The following is a 19,778-nucleotide window of genomic DNA, read 5'->3' on the forward strand; positions in this document are numbered from 1 at the left end:
TGCTACTCAAATCCCATTTTCACAGCCATTTATCTAATAATAATTTGATAATAATAATTATGCTGATATATAATCATCTGGAGAATCAGATCAAAGAAATAAAAAAATGTTCATACCTTTGTTGAAGAATTCACAATCATAAGCTGCAGAGAGAAAAAGAAAAGGTTAATAACAATAATATAAATATTACAAAGAGCTTCAGAATCAAGACAAATCTGTTTAATTTAAACTTAACATTTTAAAGGCTCTATTAAAGGTCCAGTGTGTAAGATTTGGGTGAAAGAGATCTATTGGCAGAAATGTTATGTAAAATAACCCTAATGATGTTTTCATGAGTGTGTTTCTTCTAAATCATATGGACTGTTGTTTTCTTTAACCTACAATGGGCCTTTATATTGAAAAACTTTATATTTACATCACAGGGGGTCCTCTCTATGGAGCCACAGGTTCTCTTTCTGCAACATGCAACTTCACCACTAGATGTCACTAAATTCTACACACAGAACCTTTAATGATTAATGATGGACCCATGTCTCATAGGTTGTCAGGTTTATTGTTTATGATTATCCCTTAAAATAGATACAAAATAATTAGTTTCTTCCATAATTTCCTGCACATCGACTTACGGCACATTGACGGGGAGCGCCAGTCGACAGGGACGCCCTGGTGGCAGCAGCGGTGTGCGTACGCCGCCACGCTGGTGCAGAAACACTCGCAGTCACCTCCTCGGCTGCAGGCGCATGTGTCCGCCAGACAGTTCATGTAGAACCAGGTAACGTCCACCTGAAGAACACAAAACACGCTTCAGCAATTTATCAAGAATATAAATGTTGACTGACTTTAATTTAAATATTCACACACTTTAAGGATTGATGGAAGGATGTTGAGGAAGAAAACAGCTGCATTTAACATCACAGTGTGTAATGATGCATTTATTCTGTTAGTCTGGAACATAATGGATCTAAAAGGTTATGGAGGAACAAAATAAAAGACACAAGGGAATGTGTTAAACTGAAAAGATTAGAAATATATGAGATACAGTTTTACAATGAGAAACTCTGGCACATATTTGGGTATAAAATAGTTGAACGTCGTCAGTCAGAAGATGATGAGCAGTGAGAGCAGGTTACTCACCACTGGGTGGCAGGCCTGGAAGACCTCGCCGAGCAGGACGGCACATTGACGCTTGGCAAAGGGTTCTCTGAGAGGACTGAGGCTGCAGGGGTGTCTGATGTCTGGACTGTTCACACACTGACACACACACACAACAAACAGTAACAATTTCAGTGAAGAATCAGAAACTTTTTTTTTATTTTAAACTTGTTGTCTGATGATGATCCAGGTGATACTCACCTCCGCTGCCGTCCAGCTGTTACCAAACTCCTGTGGTGTAGGAGAGTCGATGTTGTCGGGCGTCCGCATCTCGTTCACCGTCTTCAGGTCAAAGTTTCCACACAGTCCACTGAGCTTCCCCTGAACACATCATCATCATCATCATCATCATCATCACCACCATCATCTCTTTAGTCGGATAATTTCATCATATATTGTATCGTCCTGTTTGTTTCAAAGCTTCCTGAATGTCTTTAAACAAACTCATTGCCTGTAGTTTCTCTCCGATCGCCACAAACAGCAAATCACTTAATTATTAGACTTAACAATCTCGACTGAAGGTTCACTTACGTTGTCGTTTCCAAGATTTCAACCACAGTCTCCATTAGGAGAAGAACAAAAAGTGCTCACCCTGTTTGAGCATCATGTGATGCGGGTGAAAGCTCAAAGAAGCGAGTAAGAGGATGTTGAGCGTGATGCATGAACTGTAATCCTCAAATTCTAATTATTTTTTGATTCCTCTTTAAGGAGGACAAAAAGACACAGTTGACACATTTAATAAAATAATTACTAATTTCTTACACTGCACTGTTTAGTATTTGAGACTTTTATTTCTCATAGTTTCATTTGTTTCCTTTTTCTATTTCTCGGTTTCCCTATTTGATTCCTTTCTAAATGCTTCTTTTTTGTTTTCACATCATGATGCCTTTAATATTTTATGTAAAGCACTTTGAATCACCTGGTTAGTTAGTTAATTATCTTATTAAAACAAACAAACAAACGAATCAGCGATTTTTACACTACTGCTCACTCTAGAGACTCAACAGTCACAGAGCTGGCGTCCTACCTGCCAGCGAGGTCCAACCTGGATGTGGACGGTTGTCTTACGGTCCCAGAGGATGGTGACGTCCTCCTCTGGGAAGTGAATCACCGTGAAGTATCCCGCCGGCCAGATGAGCATCCTCTGCTTCCTGTCAATCACGCTGGATGGATTCTACATGAGAGAGAGGTTCCACTTCACATGTTGCTCTCATGGTGATGGGAAATCTGCCGCTGGAAAAGATCTAGACTCTTCTCTTACCGGCTTTGCAGTGTCGTCGTCGAACGCCACGAGGGATCTTCCGATGCTGATGAGCAGTGACTTCCTGCAGATGACGCCGCTGTCGAAACAGTCGACGTTCTCGGCCGTGACACTGAACATCACATCCGCGCTGCTCTGTGAAGGAAACACACACGGAAATGATAAAGTGTAAATCACAGCAGAGTTCGTAATTCTATCAGTTAATTTAGTGTAAAAGTCTGAGTTAATTTATAAAAGTTTCATTTTAAAAGTGTTTGATATATTGTAGTCACTGCCACTGTGCTACTGGACCACTTCCAAAAGTACCATTGATATTAATAATTATAAGGGTACAGTATAATAGTGCAATTTCCATTTAATTGTACAGCTGAGTAGTCAATGGGTTAAAATATATAAATCCACAATTTTATTTCTTTTACCATGAAATCACTTCAATACCTTTACGAGATAGACTTTGCATGCGCCAACGTAGTCATACAGCAGACCATCGAACGTCCTGTAGTGGCGATCTCCGTACGCCGTGCACATGGACGGACACGGACGAAACACACACTGGAACGTCCCGTGCTGGCAAACACTACAAAGACATGGAGTGATTCAGCATCAACTTGTTCCCACTTAACTTGAGGACATTTTTTTTCCACATCTAATGGCCTCCTTTTGTCGCAAGACTCGGCAGAAAAGCATCCAGTGAATGGTCACAGTTCTGAATCACCGAGCTATTAGTCTGTCATCTACGTCTTCTTCTCTGGCTTGAAGAAGAAATGGGAGAATGACTGAGATCACTGAGAGAGTGTTTCCTTTCAGCAGTGATGAACAGTGTGAAGCAGAGGGAATCAAAGAGTCATAACAAGGGATCGCTCTGTTTTCCAGCTCCTTTTTTTCCTGTGCTGTGATAACAGAGAATTATGGATATCAGGTGACCACTGCTGTGGCTCAGACTCTATCTCAGGACTCATCGCTTTTAGGCAAAAATCTGACTTTGAAGAATTAGCACAGTGGATGGTGATTTGTCTTTATTCTGACAGATATTGTTGGCAGATGAGAGAAAAACAAATTAGAGCACTGAGGTGAAGAGGCTGAAGACCTGCAGCAGGAAGCAAGAATAACACCAGACTGTTGAATCTCTAAAGAAAAGCTTGATCTGATTTTATTTCCACAAACACATGAACGTACCACTGATGGCAGGGGGAGGAGACTCTGTCGCCTGGGTAATACTCCTTTCCCTTCCACAGACAGGGGCAGGCTGCAGGTTCGAAACACTCGTCCCCATGTTTCAGGAAGCTGGGAGCAAGAACACAGGTTGGACATTTTGGTCTGAGATCAACACTTGATGTTATATAAATATCCTTTCTGGGGTTAAACCCTGAAAATGTAGCCTCTGAATCCTGGAGGAGACACAGGGTCCCAGATGTTCAAACATCTGTGAGCACCTGAAGATCTGAGATATAAAACCAAGCGGAGACAATATGCCCAAGCCTCATAACTCAGTACTCGTGAAGATATGGACATGTATGAATGTGGCTGTTATGGATTTTATTATGTACAAACTATGGTCTAATAACACAATCATCATTCGGTGTCCCTCTCTTATATGAGGACCATCTTCTGCCAACATAACGACAGAGACCGAGCGATGCCGGGAGTCGAGAGTTCCAGGGGTGGGCGCCTGCGGATGAAAAGCCTGAACGCTCGTTAGCCACATGAGAAAACCAGACGATTAGGATTCTCAGAGTGTCTTTGTGCCGATCCCTCCGTTTGCTTTGCACTCCGCGAGACGAAGCCGATAAGCATCTTGTTATAACCAGGGTCGAGCTACATCCACTGGCGATGGCTGCGGACAATGAGTTGACACACTGAATGGTCCCGCCACAAACTTCAGGCTCATCGGAGTAGAGTTACACCGCAGATAAAACGGCGTTAACAGCTTCCTTTAACCTGCCGCCAAGCCACCGTATCAATTACTCTGATCAAAGTTTCTGAAATCACTCCCTCTCCCGACCCATGTGCACATTATGAACAAATCCTCATAAACATGGCTCTCATTTTGAATTCAATCCTATCGGACGACGTATAGGTGTCGGGGGAAGATGTAGTTGCGTTGTGTGGTGACTGGCGGCCGGGTGGAGCGGTGGGTTGAATGCAGCCTGCGATGTTTCTGGTGTTGTGCCAGGTTTTTCAGGACTCACTGGAAATCACCGGTTCAATCACACGAGATAACAAAAGTGGAGAGTGTCTCGTGACTGTTGACAGCGTTCAATGTTTCATGGATGTCGAACCAGTGAAGTAAAAAAACTGTAAACTTTTATAAGTTGCTGTTACTTATAAAAACAACTGGGAAACCAATAAAAATTCCAAAAGTTGATTAAGGTAAGTGTAACTACTAATCTTAAGTTGTGTTTACTTATTTACTAAATGACACCATATTTGAGAAACATTTATTTAACGTCTACTTTGATGTTATAATTTGGTCCATGTCCAGTCTGCTAACATGGGGGAGGTTTATGACCTACACTTCAGCTGGCTTCACTTTTGGGAGCTGTCATGTCGACCATCTTGGTATAATCAACGGTCTGGTTTGCGAGTTGCCTACAATCTGTGTTGGACCTGAAAGTTCAGGTTCATCTGAGTTCAGTCGGACTAATTGACACAGAAGGAGGAATCATAAACGTCATAAACAAAGTGTTTCATTGTGAATCAAAACACAATGAGTTCTCCTATCAGCACCTCAGCTTATTATTTCCCCTCTGAGGCTTAAAGGTCCAGGGTGGAAGATTTAGGTGAAACGATCTATTGGCAGAAATTCAACACAAAAAAATCCTAGTGATGTTTTCACTCGTGTGTAATTATCTTAATTGTTGTTTTCTTTTCCTGAGAAGTGCCTTTTACATTAAAATACTTTATATCTACATCTGGAGAGGGTCTTCTCTACAGAAGCACAGAGTTCTATGACATCTGCAGCTACCACAGGTTCTCGTTCATGTTTGTAAGGGGGAGGGTGAGGTGAGGGGTATTCAGCTGCAACATGCAACATGACCACTAGATGTCACTAAATCTTGCCCACTGAACCTTTAAAGTCCAGCTACAGAAGAACAAGTTGGGTCTGAGTTTGGATTTTTCTGATGTCACAATCGGCTGATCCTCAGTGAACCTTTAAGTCGTCTCCCTTATTAACGATGCTGTCATCAGGGGGCGTCCGGGCTGAATGAAACCTCTGTGTCCATGTTTACCACAAAATGACTTCACAAACTATCGTGTTTCAGGCCGTTATTAAACACCCGCTGCACCGTGGATGTCAGAGTTTGGAGTTGGTGGTTCCCGTCACCGCAAAGGTCGACGTGCTGTAAGTGGCAAACAGGATTAAATGAATCACACCGATGAGGTCGACGAGGCGTCTGCACCAGAACGACCTGTTCCTGTGTGTCAGCTTGTTTCATGACGTCAGACGATAACTGCTGCTATTTATAGACATGTAGGGGAAACTTTCAGTCAATGTGATTTACTTCAGTGTTTATTTATTCACTTAATTATCTCAGTTGATTAGTTTCATATTCATCTTTACATATTTAACTTTACGTAATGGTTTTAATCCAATAATAAATATAATATGTCTTTCACATATAAAGGATGCAGGAGATTTTAAAATACAATGGAGACTATTTCTTCTTGCAAACTTCGATTAATATTATAATTGATATATTGTATATTATTATAATTAGTAAATTATTCTCGCCTTTTACTCTTTAATTTTGTGTTCAGAAGTTTGTTTTGAATTTCAGTCATTTGTACTTTCCGTGTTATTCTTATTCTGCAGTTAGACGAAAGTGAAGGGTTAAGAATATCAGTCGGATACACTGTGCTGAGTGTGCATTAGTGTCCAGGCCCTGAATCAGCCAAACAAAGGACTAGTGTTGTCTCTCCTGCTGCAGAGATACCATCAGTCCGCTATATAATCTGAGCAAAAGTGTCATAAACTAGGAAACGTTTAAACTGACCCCCGCCTGTTCATCTTCTAATCAGGATGACTCTTGGTTGATGTCACAGAATGAAACCACTTAACCCTCTTTTCAGGCCGAGAGCCAGCAGCGATTAGAGGGATCAGATGACCGTGATCTACTCCGTGATGTCCGACCACCTCATCTGATGGTTTTAGGGACTTTTGTCCACCAGAGATGACCAACCAGAACAATTTCAAACAAATGACTCAACTTGTCAAATTAGACTCGTTAGATGAAACATCTGAAACATCTGCATCATTCACATCATTCTGTTGCGCATTCGGAAACTTCCAGAAACAAGGATTCAGTGATCGTAAGAAACGAGCTGTAGGACGTCACTCACCCGGGAGGACAGGAACATCCGGCCACACAGGGCTCGTGTGTGGAGCAGGTGAGGTTCAGCAGGTAGGACTCACAGGTACGCTCACAGGCCACACCCCTTCCTGGCAGGAGGCCGTCCTCCCCCTCCGAGCAGTTCAGGTACAGTTGACCTGCCGGACACAACCTGTCTGCAGGAAGTGAAGGAGGAGAAGTTAGCACAAGTTTTATGCACCTGTGAGAAACAAGGAAAGATTCCGAAATCTGTTGTTTCTTTTAAAAACACACAAATACTCTATTCCATTCTTTTGTCTGAATTTAAGCGTCATGCAGAAAAAATTAAGGATGAAACATTATCAAGGATTAAAAATCGGTGTTTTAAATGAGTAACTTACCACTGTCTGTTGTTTGAGACACCAGTTTACCGTTCAGACAGAGCCTGCAGGAGCACAGAGATGAAGGTAAACACGGAAACCACATGTGAGGAAGAACTCACATGACATTAAACACACTCGCGATTAACAACATGTTTGTGACAATTCATTCTATGGGTCCAGTATTTTCAAGAAAATATCTTCTTAATTTTCTAAAATTAGCTTGAAATGATCTGTCATAAGGATATCGAGGAAAACTGGTACTTCATTCAATTATGAGGGAATTGAAGGAACTCTTGGTTGAATTAGCTGCTCTGTGCACATGCAAGTACATTGACATGAAAGATAAATGAAGACAGAGTCGGGGGAGGAGGAAGAGGAGAATCTTACTGAACACCTGCGGACGTCATGATCACATCTCCCGGCTCGTAATCTGCTCCGAGGAAACTGCAGGGACACTCGCTCCTGAGAAACACAACACAAACACATGTCATCAGATGTGCAAGATGAAAATATGAAAATCAACAGAAACACGCTGCTGGTGACAAAAGTGATGAGTCCAACATGCTTTGCTGTTCAATTTGTGTGACGAGGGACTGAAGTCCCGTTCAGGGAAGGGGTAACGTAAAGTTTTATTCACGCTTAGCAGCAGACGGCCCAGAATGATGGTTGATCCACAACGAGACCAAAATTAACAGTGGCAGGAAAAAACTACCAACTACTACTACTGGGTAACTGTGTGTTTCCTGCATCACATTTACATCAGGAGCGGCTTCTCTCTACAAGAAGCTCAGACTGGACAAACTAAACCTTTTGAGTTTTTATGAGGACTGACGGTTTCAACAGGTTCTCTTCCATGTTTAGAAGAGGAGGGTGAGGTGAAGGGTATTCAGCTGCAACATGCAACTGCACCACTAGATGTCACTGAATCCTACACACTGAACCTTTAAATTAAATCGTGGAAACATTCTGGATAATGTACGTCGATATAATATATAACATAGGTTGAGATGTTTTCTGAATTCTCATGAGTTCTGTCTCTGCATGGGTTTTCTTCAGCTTTATAATATAATATATAAGATCTTCAGAAAAACTCTAAATTACACATCAGTCTTTGGGTGACGTTGAGGAAACACAGCTCAGCTTGTCCATTACCGTGTGAATACAAAGCATTATGGGTAAGTGGAGAGGGGACAGATAAGTAGGAGGTGAAATCAGTGAGCGAGGTGTCGAGGCTTTTTTCCTTCAAAAAACTCATTATTCAGACAAAGTTTGTATTAAAAGAAATAAAAATGACATGTACATGGTGGTAAACTGTCTGAGAGCCTTTGTAACATATAGGCCATCGGCACACATCGGCCTCTGTACTACAAATTCTTTCTCACTGGTTATCAGATATCTGTGTCGTCCCTGCTCCGAGCGGGAATGAAAGGGGGGTTTCACGGTGAATTCCTTGATGTAACTCTATCACATGGTAAGTAAGGCACCGAGGATGTAAAAACCTGGTGCATTTAAGAGGAATTAAGCCCCATGTCTTCAGGGCAGAGCGGAGCTGAAAGAGAGGGCACAATTACCCAGGTCCTCTGGCTCTGTCGGGTCTGCAGCAGAGACACAACTCTTCCCACTTAAAGGCTGACCTAAACTCCAGAGCAGATACAAATATCACTCTGAGAGCATTTGTTGGGTGGAGTGCCATTTAACAGGATTCACAAGCTTCCACCACACGGCGGCGGGTAGAGGACACTTGGCCCCTTGAATCCCTCCTGCTTCCTGCGAGGATGAAGCAACGCTATCGTCTAAATCAGAGTCTGAATTATTTATTGGTTGGTCGATATAAAATAGCCTGATATGACCCAGCCTCCAAAAATCAGTTTCTGTCAAGCTCTGGTCCAAGAATCTTAAAAATGCACTATAGGGCAAATCGCTGTATCTCTCCCCTCGCGTTGGAGACTCCGCCTCCTGAGTCTCACCTGTGCACACAGGTGAGTGTGCGATGGTTGTAGAAGGATCCCTCGGGGCAGACGCAGCCCTCCTCACACTCCTCCCCACAGTGCTGTGGGACAGACAGGGCAGAGCAGCGGCGCTGGCAGGACGACACACAGGTGCCGTACTGCATGGTGGCGGGACAGCTGACCTCTGCACACAGGGACAGTGGTTTTATACTTCACCGTTTTCAGTCTCGATGACCACAGTATAATCCACACATACATCCATACAGCACATACTGTCCTCAGTTCAGTATCAAGTGGAGACTGGGATAGAACCACCAACCCTCTGGTTAGTTGATCTATCCATCCATTTATCAATTCATCCATGTATCTTTACTTTTATCTATACATCTATCCAACCAGTAATTTTGAGATTTCATTTTTTTTTCTATAAGAAAAGGGAAAAGAGGACCCTGGGTGGTCACATTTCATCCTCATTTTCATTTCCCTTTCATCATAATTCATCCATAAATCCAGCGTCACTTCCTGTGACGAGCTGAAAACTCACCACAGTCGGGAACGTGCGATCGGAAGTCAACGATGACGGAGAATCTGCGGCAGTGTCGAGCGTAGTGGGCCAGAGCGGAGCAGAGGCAGGGCGTCCCACACTTACAGGTGTCTGAGCGACACTGCTGATGGAACGGTGTCGGACTGAGGTACTCGTGGCAGGAGGAGAACAGATCCTGGTTCAGGACGTCGCACATCCCAGAGGCGTAGGTCACTGAGCGGGAAAACATCACGTTCCAGGTGAAACAAACAAACCAGGCCGGTGCAGAACATTTATTAAATATCATATTGTTTATTTCCTTTATTGGTTTTAGAGAAGCAGCTGTACTGTCACATTATAACAATGATTTATCATTAACAGACTATAAAATGAGTTATTTCTCACTGAGGTCGCTCAGTGTTGAAAGTAACATGTCTTTTTGTTAGATGAGCAGTTATCAAAATAATTTATTCCAAGGCATATAAAACTCCTTCACAATAAAGGCCATTAAGTAATCTAGTGATTGAAGCATTGAAGAAATGAGAAATCTACTGTGAAGCTGCAGCTGCAGACAAAACACAGTTTGGTATTTGTTGAAGCACTGTAAATAAACTGTATCTGTTAAATGTACTGTTATCAAAATCAAATCATTGTTCATATTTCTATAAGAAATACATATTAATCTGCATAGTAAGAAGTTTAAATAATTGGATTTCCAGATAAAATTATTCTGTTTAAATCGCAGATGATTTTCCATTTCTACCTGATATTAATACACTGGATATGTGGAATACTGTGGTGAAACAACATTTCCTCAATTTAAAAAGTTTCTCTGCAGTAGAAAAAGTTGAGGGGCGAAACTGACCGGCCTGCTGGTGTGTGTCGCAGGGGTCGAGCGGAGGCCCGGTCAGACTGTGTGAACACGCTGATGAGACTCTCCAGGCATTTCCAAACAGCTGCGGAGTGCTTTCTATCATACCTGACGGAGATCTGCAGGAGCAACAGAGCACACGGGGGAATTTTAATACACAGAAATTATGGTTCCAACAGTCAGTAATTCTCCTTTTTGTTTAGAACTCCTAAATGAGGAATTCCTGTGAATTTAAATGCTCAACAATCAGATTGTGGCTGCAAAGTGTTTTCCAGACAAGCACTTCTCATCCTGACGGTTTGGTTGTCCACTTTAAAGCGCTGCCTTTCAACAGAGACCAGGATTATGTCTGTAATCGAAGAGGTTGAATGAGATTAACGTGTTTGTTTTATTCGGGTTTGTTAATTTTGAGCTCTTAAACACTGTTAAAGTGACAGATCAGCAAGTTTTGAAGGGAAGTTGGAGTGTACGAGTAAATCTGGAGAAGGTTTTCCCCACAAATGTAAAAATGTAGTTTTGATAGCTCAGCAGCTCTGTCAGCCTCAACCTCCGTCATTGATCAGCTGGTTTACACCCGTTTTACATCCAGATTAGAATCTGGAGAGAACTACCTCGGTTAATGACACTGACTGTGTCTCTATTCAGCAAGTGGCATTAAAACTTTCTCAAAGAGCTGGTGATGCCGATCAGGAAAACCTCTGTCGACCAGACCGTCTCATTTCGGTTCAGCCTTTGGGGTCTTGCAGGTTGTGTTGTCACCTCTGACTGATTGTTTGTCTGCAGGATTGCGCAAAAACTACCAAACAGATTCTTACTAAACTCTGTGGAAAGATGGAACATGGGCTTAAAAAAAATTAAAGGGACTGTCGGGCCTTAGTGGACGTATGAGCTCTACTGAGTAATATTCTACGAACTAATAAAACAACATTGAGTTGTAATCCTCTTATAAAATTGAACTACTGCAGCTTTTTGTCAAGTAAAACCAAAGTAAATAAATAATAATCAGAGTTTAGCTGCAAAGACGAACACTTTTAACTGAAGACCTGAAGAAAAAGTAAGTTCCTTGACTTTTCTCTCCGGCAGCAAACGGCCACTTCAGTGATGTATATCCATTTACAGCTGTTAGACAACTTCCGCCCTTTATGGTCGGCCATTACGACACGGTACAGTGGAGTTCCTGCTCCGCTAACAGTCAATTCCTTGTTGAAGTGGCGTGTCCAGTTGGGTGCTCATCTGGCCCGACTTAAAGAGCTGATCACAGAGTGAGGCGTTTGATGCCGAGCTGCCCGACCAGAGTGCTTTACAGAGAGAGACAGAGAGAGAGAGAGCACCTTGCCATCACCTCGCTCTCTGCCTCTGTATAAGTAAAGCGTTCATTATCGGGGGGGGGGGGTTAACAAACACACTTACAGGAAGTCATCCTGGATGTTTCCATTGAAGGTGCCACACAGCCCCACCGTGTCGTCCTTCCAGCGCTCGTCCACCTGCAGGTAGAGACGAAACTCCTTCCAGCTGTACTGCAGACGCAGGCCGAACGCCGTCTTCACCTGGAGGAACATGGACGACAGCTCCTGGATCTGGAAGACGTCTGCGGGAGGAGACGAGATGAGGTTTTAAGTCAATAAAAACTCTTTAAAGTCTCTATAGAAAGTGATTTCTACAAAAAATCTATTAATCTACTAATTGTTTCAGCTCTAGTTTTGCATCTGCTGTATGTTCCTGCTTTAAGATTCTATTTCTTTTTTTCTTTGTCTGAAACCGTGCATTAAAGCTTCTGCATGAATAAAAACTGATTATTCAGAATATGTTTGTGTCAGAGCATAAACTTGTTGTTGTGTTATTTCCCAGTGGGACCAAAATATCGGATCGTTCTCACACAGTTCAGCACAAAAGGCCGAAAACGACGTCACCAAAGTGCCGCAGTCATGTGAGAAGTGAGTTATACTCGGAGGGAAGGCATTTTGTGCGACACAATGCAGATAAGTATTGGGAACATTTCTGGTCAATAGCAGAGCTGTCACTCAATCCGTCTCCGCCATGACCCGCCGAGAGAAGTGAACAATGCTGGCAGGCGATAAAAGATGAGGAAGTTACCGTCAGAGTAGGGCAGGGAGATGCGGTACTGTGAGGCCATGAAAACCTCCCCGACGTGACTCAGGGTTATCTCCGTCCTCGGATCCTCGTCAATAACCAGGTTCACCGATTGGATGCAGGCCCCGTCCAAGTTCTGCAAGTAAGGAAAGACGGTTTGATAAATGATGCTGGCATTTTCCCAGACACACAACAGGACACACGCTGTGACCAACACAGAAAAGTGCTTTTATGTGTTTGGAGTATTTCTACTCCGTGTTCTCTTATCACAAGGGTCAGAGTTGTGGATATATAACCTGAACTTCCTGTGTCGGGTTTCATTCATAGAGTCAACTTTATTTATATAGCACATTTAAAACAGCTTGGTGCTTTACAAAGTAAATCTGCTGGGATGGTATAGAAATATCTCAGGATAAAAAAGACGAGCTACACACGCGGAAGACGTCAACTTCAAAAGCGAGAAGATTCTAGAATTTTTGATAATTTTTGATATTGCGAACAAAAACTTGTGATCGCTGCAGTGCACTTTAAACGTTACGTCCTGTCACATGAGAATGTGTTGTTGTGAACACGTCTGAGCAGAGAATCTCCCGCTGCGTTCCTCATGTGTGAAAAAGACAAACTCCGGAAAAAGTCAGGAGCCACTGACTTGATGACTGATGTCAGGAGATTCTCCAGAGTTCAGGTCTGAAAGCAGCTTCGGTCATTTTAGTTGCATGAACTTAATCAGATCTTAATCACGGGACGTGTGTCACGAGTAAAAAGAAACAGAAATTGTCCGAGAGTGAATCACGAATACATCAACACGTGTAATTAAAACTCCCTCGTGTCACAAAATGTAAACGCTCTTACTTTAAAACTGCACTTAAACACATCGCTGTGGTTAAAACTGTGATTAGAGCCTTGGCCTCGTCGCTGACAGTAAACGATCCAGCTCCATGAATCGTCTCTTTCATGAGCGGCAGATCCTCACAGACGTTTTAGCACCCACCTCACCCCCCCACCCCTCCCCAGTCTACTCTTCCCATCATTCATCTCCTGTTTTCGCATAACCTTCTCTCTGTCCTGACCCCCCCCCCCCCCCCCCCCCAAACCACCGCCTCTCTTCACCTCCCGCTGCACTACAAAGCCGTGCACAGCTCTGTCAGTCAGGCCAGATAAGGTAATCCTGTTCACTTGGCTGTTAGAGGTCCCGGGCCCCTGCTCAGATGAGTGCGACATCTTATATCTCGCCTCCTCCCTCTGGTTTGCTGAGCGGCTCAAAGGCTGCTGGGAAATTGGAGGAAGCTTTTCATGTTTCATTATCTTCCACCCCGATTTTGATCGAGATGTTTCCTGGATGGATTTTCATTTGTCTGAGAAGCCTCCTGGACTCCGCAGGGATTATGGAGCAGTTAAGTAACGATATGATCTACATGACGGACAAACTGCATGAACCTGCGGAGTCGATTCAGCAGTTTGAGAGACAAGAGAGTCACAACTCAACAATAACAATGTTTGTTGCAAATGCAGTAACTCACGGCTCCACAGGGGGCGTTCTGGACGGTGACCGTGAACTTTCCAGAGTTTCGACTCTTGGCGAGGACGTACTGACACGTCGCAGGAAAAGTGAAGATCCGTCCGTCAAACGACTGAAAATACATGTCACCAGTAACCGAGCACTCGCCTGTAGAGACACAATAACACATATTCAGAGGGTAAAGAAGTAGAAATATCTGAACATTCTATTCTTTGCATTTTCAAAACAGGCTTGTTAATGTCCTGTAGTGGTTGAATAATCCAACGGGAGAATCAATACCATGATTTATCTCCAACAGAACTAGTTCTAAATGTAGGTGTTGATTTTTTTTTATTCTGACAGATTTCTTGACTTAAAATCGGTGAAAGTATCTCTGGACAGAAAGCTTTCTCTCTTCTTACTTTCCTTTCCTGCTCTTTTCTAAATCCAGGACTACTTCTGACGATGTAGTTTTTTCCTTCTTTGTCGATCTTTACTGGAAACCCTTTTTCTTCTGCTCACTAACCCAGAATCCACATCCATGCATTAAGGATTTTTTTTCCCTCCAAGTTCCCAAAGTATAGGAAACAAACAGATTTATCCTCTCTTGGTTTGACTAAGACAAATTAAGACAACATTTATAAAACGGTGAGGAAAAGCTGACGTGTTGAGAGCGTCTCTGGTTTGTAATAAGTGAATCACCTGCACCAACATTCTGTAGTGAAACGTAACCTCCCGCAGAGAGAGGGCACAAACCTGGGCAGCTGTAGTCGGTGCAGTTCCACACTCCACCCGTGCACGTGCTGAAACAAAAAGCAGAGACGTCCACAGGTGGAGAACATGAAAGCCTGAGCGGATAATCAGCTGATCCCTGATAGAAGCTGGACACAGTGAGTCCAGGTGGTCAGATCTGATGAGATTAAACAGACTGCGTGGACAATGCACTGATTTTTTACATACGTGATGATGACAACAAACCACTGGGGTTCATTTACAGGAAGCCGGTGAGACGAGGTTTTGAGGAAAATAATGTGTTAAAGCATAAATAATGCAACTATTTCAAGAGAACATCAAACAGGTAAATCAGAGCTATAATCCAGTTTCATCAGCCACATGTGATCATGACATGTGAGGTGAGAGACATGTTAAACTCCTCTCACCAGTTGTTGCATTCCTCCTGCAGCGTTTGTCCGGACGGGTAAAACATGCCGTGGTACTCGCAGGGACAGTCGGAGGGCGTCACACAACCTCCGTCCTCGTAGATCAAACCTGAGGAGGAAAAAACAGCCTCATGTCATCTGGAGATAACAACGTAAAATAAAGAGTAAAGATGCAGGATTTCCTGCTCATGTTTGTTTCATTGATAAAGGATTGAATGAAGAGTTTTGAAGATTACTGAGACGGAGCATTAGGGACAGATTTGGATTGAGATTTCAGGAATAAAGTTGTAGGTGAGAAGACAGTGGTAATATTAGAAGGACAAAGTTGGAATATTATGAGAATAAAGTCATAAAACTTGAAGAAAAAGAAAGACAAATAGGAAATAACAAGTTTACTCCTGGATCCAAACTCTTCAACAACTCAACACAATCTTAATCTCTTGAAAATCTTTAATAATCTTTAATCTGATGAGGCGATGGATCAAATTTTTTGTTATCCCTGAAACTCATACGGAACTGTAACTTCTAACATTCTGCCACAGGCGACAGTTTGATCTTCTGATATTCCCCCTAAAATGACTCAGAGCCAAATGTTACTCTCCTCTTCAACTGGCCCCAATACTCCATCGTAGGATACAAACTAGAAGATGAAACTTTCTAGAAAGGAAAAGTGGTTTAAAGTTTAAGTCGGAAGACAAAGAAAGAAAAAGACGTCTTTGCAAGAACAGAGGAATATCTGAGTAGAAACTGACCATCGGGACAGTAGCATCCGTCCAAACAGGCCAGTTTGCTGTCGATACACGTCCGCTCCAGGTTGCAGGACTCCGGGCAGCAGCTGATACATTCCCTGTACTGCAGGCCGAGAGGACACTGCTTCGCTGGTCGCAAGAATGAAACATAACATGTGAAAAACGTATATATATTTCTACTGCAAAGACTGACAGTTAAAGTGGGGATTTGTTTGTAAATGCGTTTTTTAAGTTGAGCAGCATTAGTCTACGGTTTGTTAGCAAACGTTAGGTAGGCTCCACCAGTGCACGTTTCTGTTTTACTTAAATCATTTTACCATCAATTTAACTTCAAATGAACTCAAAATGTTGTAAATTGCTTAATATTCACTGTTTAACTTGACTTGCTGCACCTTATGAAGGTCATGGTTTCTTGGGTTATTAGTATAATTAGACTGAAACACAATCAAAGCACCGAACTACATTAAACTTAACTGTTCATTCAATTCACCAAAGAGAAATAAAGAGAGTAATAAGTAAAAGAGTTGTATGTCATTGCTCAAATCCCATAATCATGATGACTAAAATCTTTTAATCATAACATATAGATATGGATACAGATATTGTGATGACAATAAATGAATTGCTGTAGCTATTTGTAGAACACCTGGAGGAACGTACCACAGTGAGGAATGTGCTGCCTCCAGTCGTGCAGTGGGTGGTCGGCGTGGGCGCAGGCCCGGGCGTACTCGCTGAACACCTGGCACACCACGTCACCGCTGGGACCCGACCTTCAACACAGCAACAAACACAGACGTGGACGTAGAGCGGAGCCTGGAGAACCGTGGTTCACCGAACTGATCAGACTGCGCGGCTCAAACACAGAACTAAACATCAAATCTGAAAAAATCTTCCAACTTTAAATAGAAAACTGTACCTGAAAGAGGTTTTTGAGTAATTTCTCAAAGTGGATCATCAGATCAGGTTCATTTGTTTCTGTCCACAGTGACTGTCTTGACTTGAGAGCTTTATCGTGTCTGTATGAATGTCATCTTGTAATCAGGGATCAATAAAGTGATTTGTTCTTACCTGCAGAGGTCGTTGGAGCAGCTGGCCATGAACGACAGCGGACTGACAAAGTCGTGGCAGCTGTGAAACGGAGGATCCAGCAGCATCGCACAAACCTCCTCCACTTTCTGCAGAAACACACACAGGTATAGTTTTACCTCATCAGTCAACACAGACATTTATTATCTTTTTGACTTAAATTTATTTCTGTCCTCCCACATTTTTCAATCATGTAATTTAATTCAATAGAGACAATCAACACTTTGTTTTCCAGAATACTTGAAAATTATATCTAAGTTTATTTTTTAATGGTTTCAGTCAAACAAAAACAATAATCGACCAATTAAGCCTGTAACAGATTTCTGGAAAAATATACATTCATAGTTTAAGCAGCACATTATTTAAGTTAACACATTTCTTTGTTGTGTTTGATGATAAAGTCAGAGGATGTTTTTATTTATATCAGACACGTTACCAGCAGGATGTGATCTTCGACTCCAGCACAGGGGGAAGGGAAGCCGGACGGCACCATGGGACATCGGGCCTGATGTGGCTCCGTCTCCACCCAGCTGTTCCCGAACATTTCTACTTCATGAGTCAGAACGCCTGACAGAGAGAGAGAAAAGTTTCATAAAAGAGTTGTACTGAAGAAATGAAACGATCACAGAGTCAAGAGTCACTTGTTTTGTATATTTTAAAGTTGCACAGGCTCCACTTCTCTGCTGACTCTTTTAACAGCCACAGCTTTGAGTTTATTTCAGCTCACTGTGAAAATCACTTGAATAAATCTATCAAAAAAAATCCAAATGTAATCACAACATATAATTATCATATTTATTATTCCTTGATTAAACTTTTGATTTACAGTATAAACAACGCAGAAAAGATAAATGTTTACAGCTATATTATATGTCAAGTGTTTTATTTCTGAATTGAAGTTCTATATATTTGCTTAAATTTATTTTTAAATGTATATATGAGCAGCTCTGACTACAGCCCTGACATCTCGACTCCACGGTACCGTAGCTCGTCTTCAGGTCGTCCTGGACGTCTGCGTTGAAGTTTCCGCACAGGCCGCAGGTTCTGCCCACAAACTCCGGGCTGAGCTTAATGTAGACGGAGCCGCTGCGTCCGTCCCAGGCCAACGTGAAGCCGTGCCGCCGTGTCACCAGGACGTACTGAGAGATCTGCTCCAGCTGCAGGTCGTGGATGTGATGGGGCAGCTGCAAACTAAAGACGGACACAGTGAGTTTATTAAAACTGTTAATGAAAAATAAATATGGATAAAGGCTCCGAACATATTGCATAGAACTGAAACATATCAATCATGGAATGAATATCAAATTCTGATTTAAAGAAATTTCAAAAAGAGTAAACATGGAAATAAAAATGATAAAATAGATAAACACATCGTTTTATAAAGATGTTTTGTGTGTTACACCGCTGACCTTTGACCTTTATAGGTCACGTTGGTGACGTGCAGCCGGACCTCGCCCTCCCACGGCAGGAAGAGGCTGACTGATCGCTGGCAGGAGTAGGGAGCGGAGCCACAGTCTGGATCATTGTGGACCTGATAACAACAGAGGGGGATTTTTTTAAATGTGTAGACGATTAACTAACTTTGAACTTGACAGAAATAATAATGTGACGTTCATCGTGTTAATTATCGAGTGATATGAATATTTTTATCTTGATATGATTGACAGCCCTATCATTTAAAAACTCCTCAGAAACTCTTCCTGTGACCTAATTTCCTTTCCTAAGTCCTAGAGTTTCTATACGTTGATGGACAGTTGTGTTTTACTGGATTTTGTTATGTCTCTAAAGTCCATTCTGTGGTGAGCGGACACAGTAAAGCAGCAAACAACTGTAGCAGCTACTTCAGCAATGAAGAAAAAAGAAGTAACTTAGAGAAAAAAGACATCAGGGACAACTACTCAAGCCTCAGTTCTCCAAAAAGACAGATTAAATCCTCAATTTTCCATTTCAAGTCATTCCTTCATCTCAAATGTCATCTCATGTTCAGGTCGTTAGATTTGCAGCAGTTTCATATTTTCTTTTCGCTTATTATTATTTACGCTGTTCAGTTATATATTGTCACTAATCATAACGAATATGGATCTTTTCATGTTGCCTGCGTGGTTTTAGTTTTCCCGTCCACGGCTACAGTGTCCGCCGCCTATTCAGGAGAACAAAGTCACAGTCTGTTGCAGATGCTTTCAAGGGATTGTGGGTAATTGCAGTATTTAATGGTAATTGACTCTAATAACCAGATAGCTTTCACTAATCTTCAGAGCAAATCTTTTCCTCGGGTCCAAACTCTCCTCGGCTGGACGCAGGCGTCAAAGCGCAGCCCTCTGGGCAGCTTCTGGTCGGGAGGATTTATTTTGTCCTGGTGCTGGTGAGTCTGAACTGACCTGGACGACGATGCCGGCCTGAGCGGTTTCCTCACAGTCCCTCAGCAGAGTGTATGTGCAGCGGCCGGGGAAGTAGAAGTAAAGGCCGTCGAAGGTCTCGAAGTTGTACTGACCCCAGGTCCTGCAGGTCATCTCCCTTTCGAAGCCAGGGTTTGGGACTGAGTCACAGGAGAGAAGAAGACAGTGCTGGTTTGACACTGACTGAAATGGGTTTAAAAAAAGAAGGACGTCAGGTGCGTGGTTTACCAGTTTGACATCTGTGACCAGTGGCCTGATACAAGCTGCAGTCACATGACTCTGACTGGACGCACTGTCCTCCGTTCAGACAGGGAGACACACACGGCTCCGCTGAGAGAAAACAAACAAA

The 19,778-nt window shown here is 42.6% G+C and overlaps 1 protein-coding gene across 2 annotated transcripts in view; it reads right to left on the bottom strand.

The window, feature by feature from the left end:
* Positions 1-19,778, bottom strand: part of otog (otogelin) — a 40,919-nt gene that overhangs the window by 15,285 nt on the left and 5,856 nt on the right. For both annotated transcript variants that reach the window (XM_069526289.1, XM_069526282.1), the window contains exons 5-31: positions 19,658-19,759; positions 19,412-19,569; positions 18,443-18,564; positions 18,016-18,224; positions 17,470-17,600; positions 17,016-17,122; positions 16,608-16,717; positions 15,951-16,076; positions 15,199-15,307; positions 14,795-14,841; positions 14,061-14,206; positions 12,544-12,676; positions 11,860-12,037; positions 10,444-10,568; positions 9,600-9,812; positions 9,074-9,239; positions 7,494-7,568; positions 7,125-7,168; positions 6,755-6,920; positions 3,590-3,697; positions 2,852-2,990; positions 2,414-2,548; positions 2,180-2,326; positions 1,354-1,473; positions 1,135-1,251; positions 627-783; positions 117-143 (exon numbers count right to left, since the gene is read on the bottom strand). In XM_069526289.1, coding sequence (XP_069382390.1) covers positions 117-143; positions 627-783; positions 1,135-1,251; positions 1,354-1,473; positions 2,180-2,326; positions 2,414-2,548; positions 2,852-2,990; positions 3,590-3,697; positions 6,755-6,920; positions 7,125-7,168; positions 7,494-7,568; positions 9,074-9,239; positions 9,600-9,812; positions 10,444-10,568; positions 11,860-12,037; positions 12,544-12,676; positions 14,061-14,206; positions 14,795-14,841; positions 15,199-15,307; positions 15,951-16,076; positions 16,608-16,717; positions 17,016-17,122; positions 17,470-17,600; positions 18,016-18,224; positions 18,443-18,564; positions 19,412-19,569; positions 19,658-19,759 — 3,417 coding nt within the window. The remainder of the gene's footprint in view (positions 1-116; positions 144-626; positions 784-1,134; positions 1,252-1,353; positions 1,474-2,179; positions 2,327-2,413; positions 2,549-2,851; positions 2,991-3,589; positions 3,698-6,754; positions 6,921-7,124; positions 7,169-7,493; positions 7,569-9,073; positions 9,240-9,599; positions 9,813-10,443; positions 10,569-11,859; positions 12,038-12,543; positions 12,677-14,060; positions 14,207-14,794; positions 14,842-15,198; positions 15,308-15,950; positions 16,077-16,607; positions 16,718-17,015; positions 17,123-17,469; positions 17,601-18,015; positions 18,225-18,442; positions 18,565-19,411; positions 19,570-19,657; positions 19,760-19,778) is intronic.

This window comes from Paralichthys olivaceus, chromosome 1, assembly GCF_024713975.1.
Source record: "Paralichthys olivaceus isolate ysfri-2021 chromosome 1, ASM2471397v2, whole genome shotgun sequence".
Lineage (NCBI taxonomy): Eukaryota > Metazoa > Chordata > Actinopteri > Pleuronectiformes > Paralichthyidae > Paralichthys > Paralichthys olivaceus.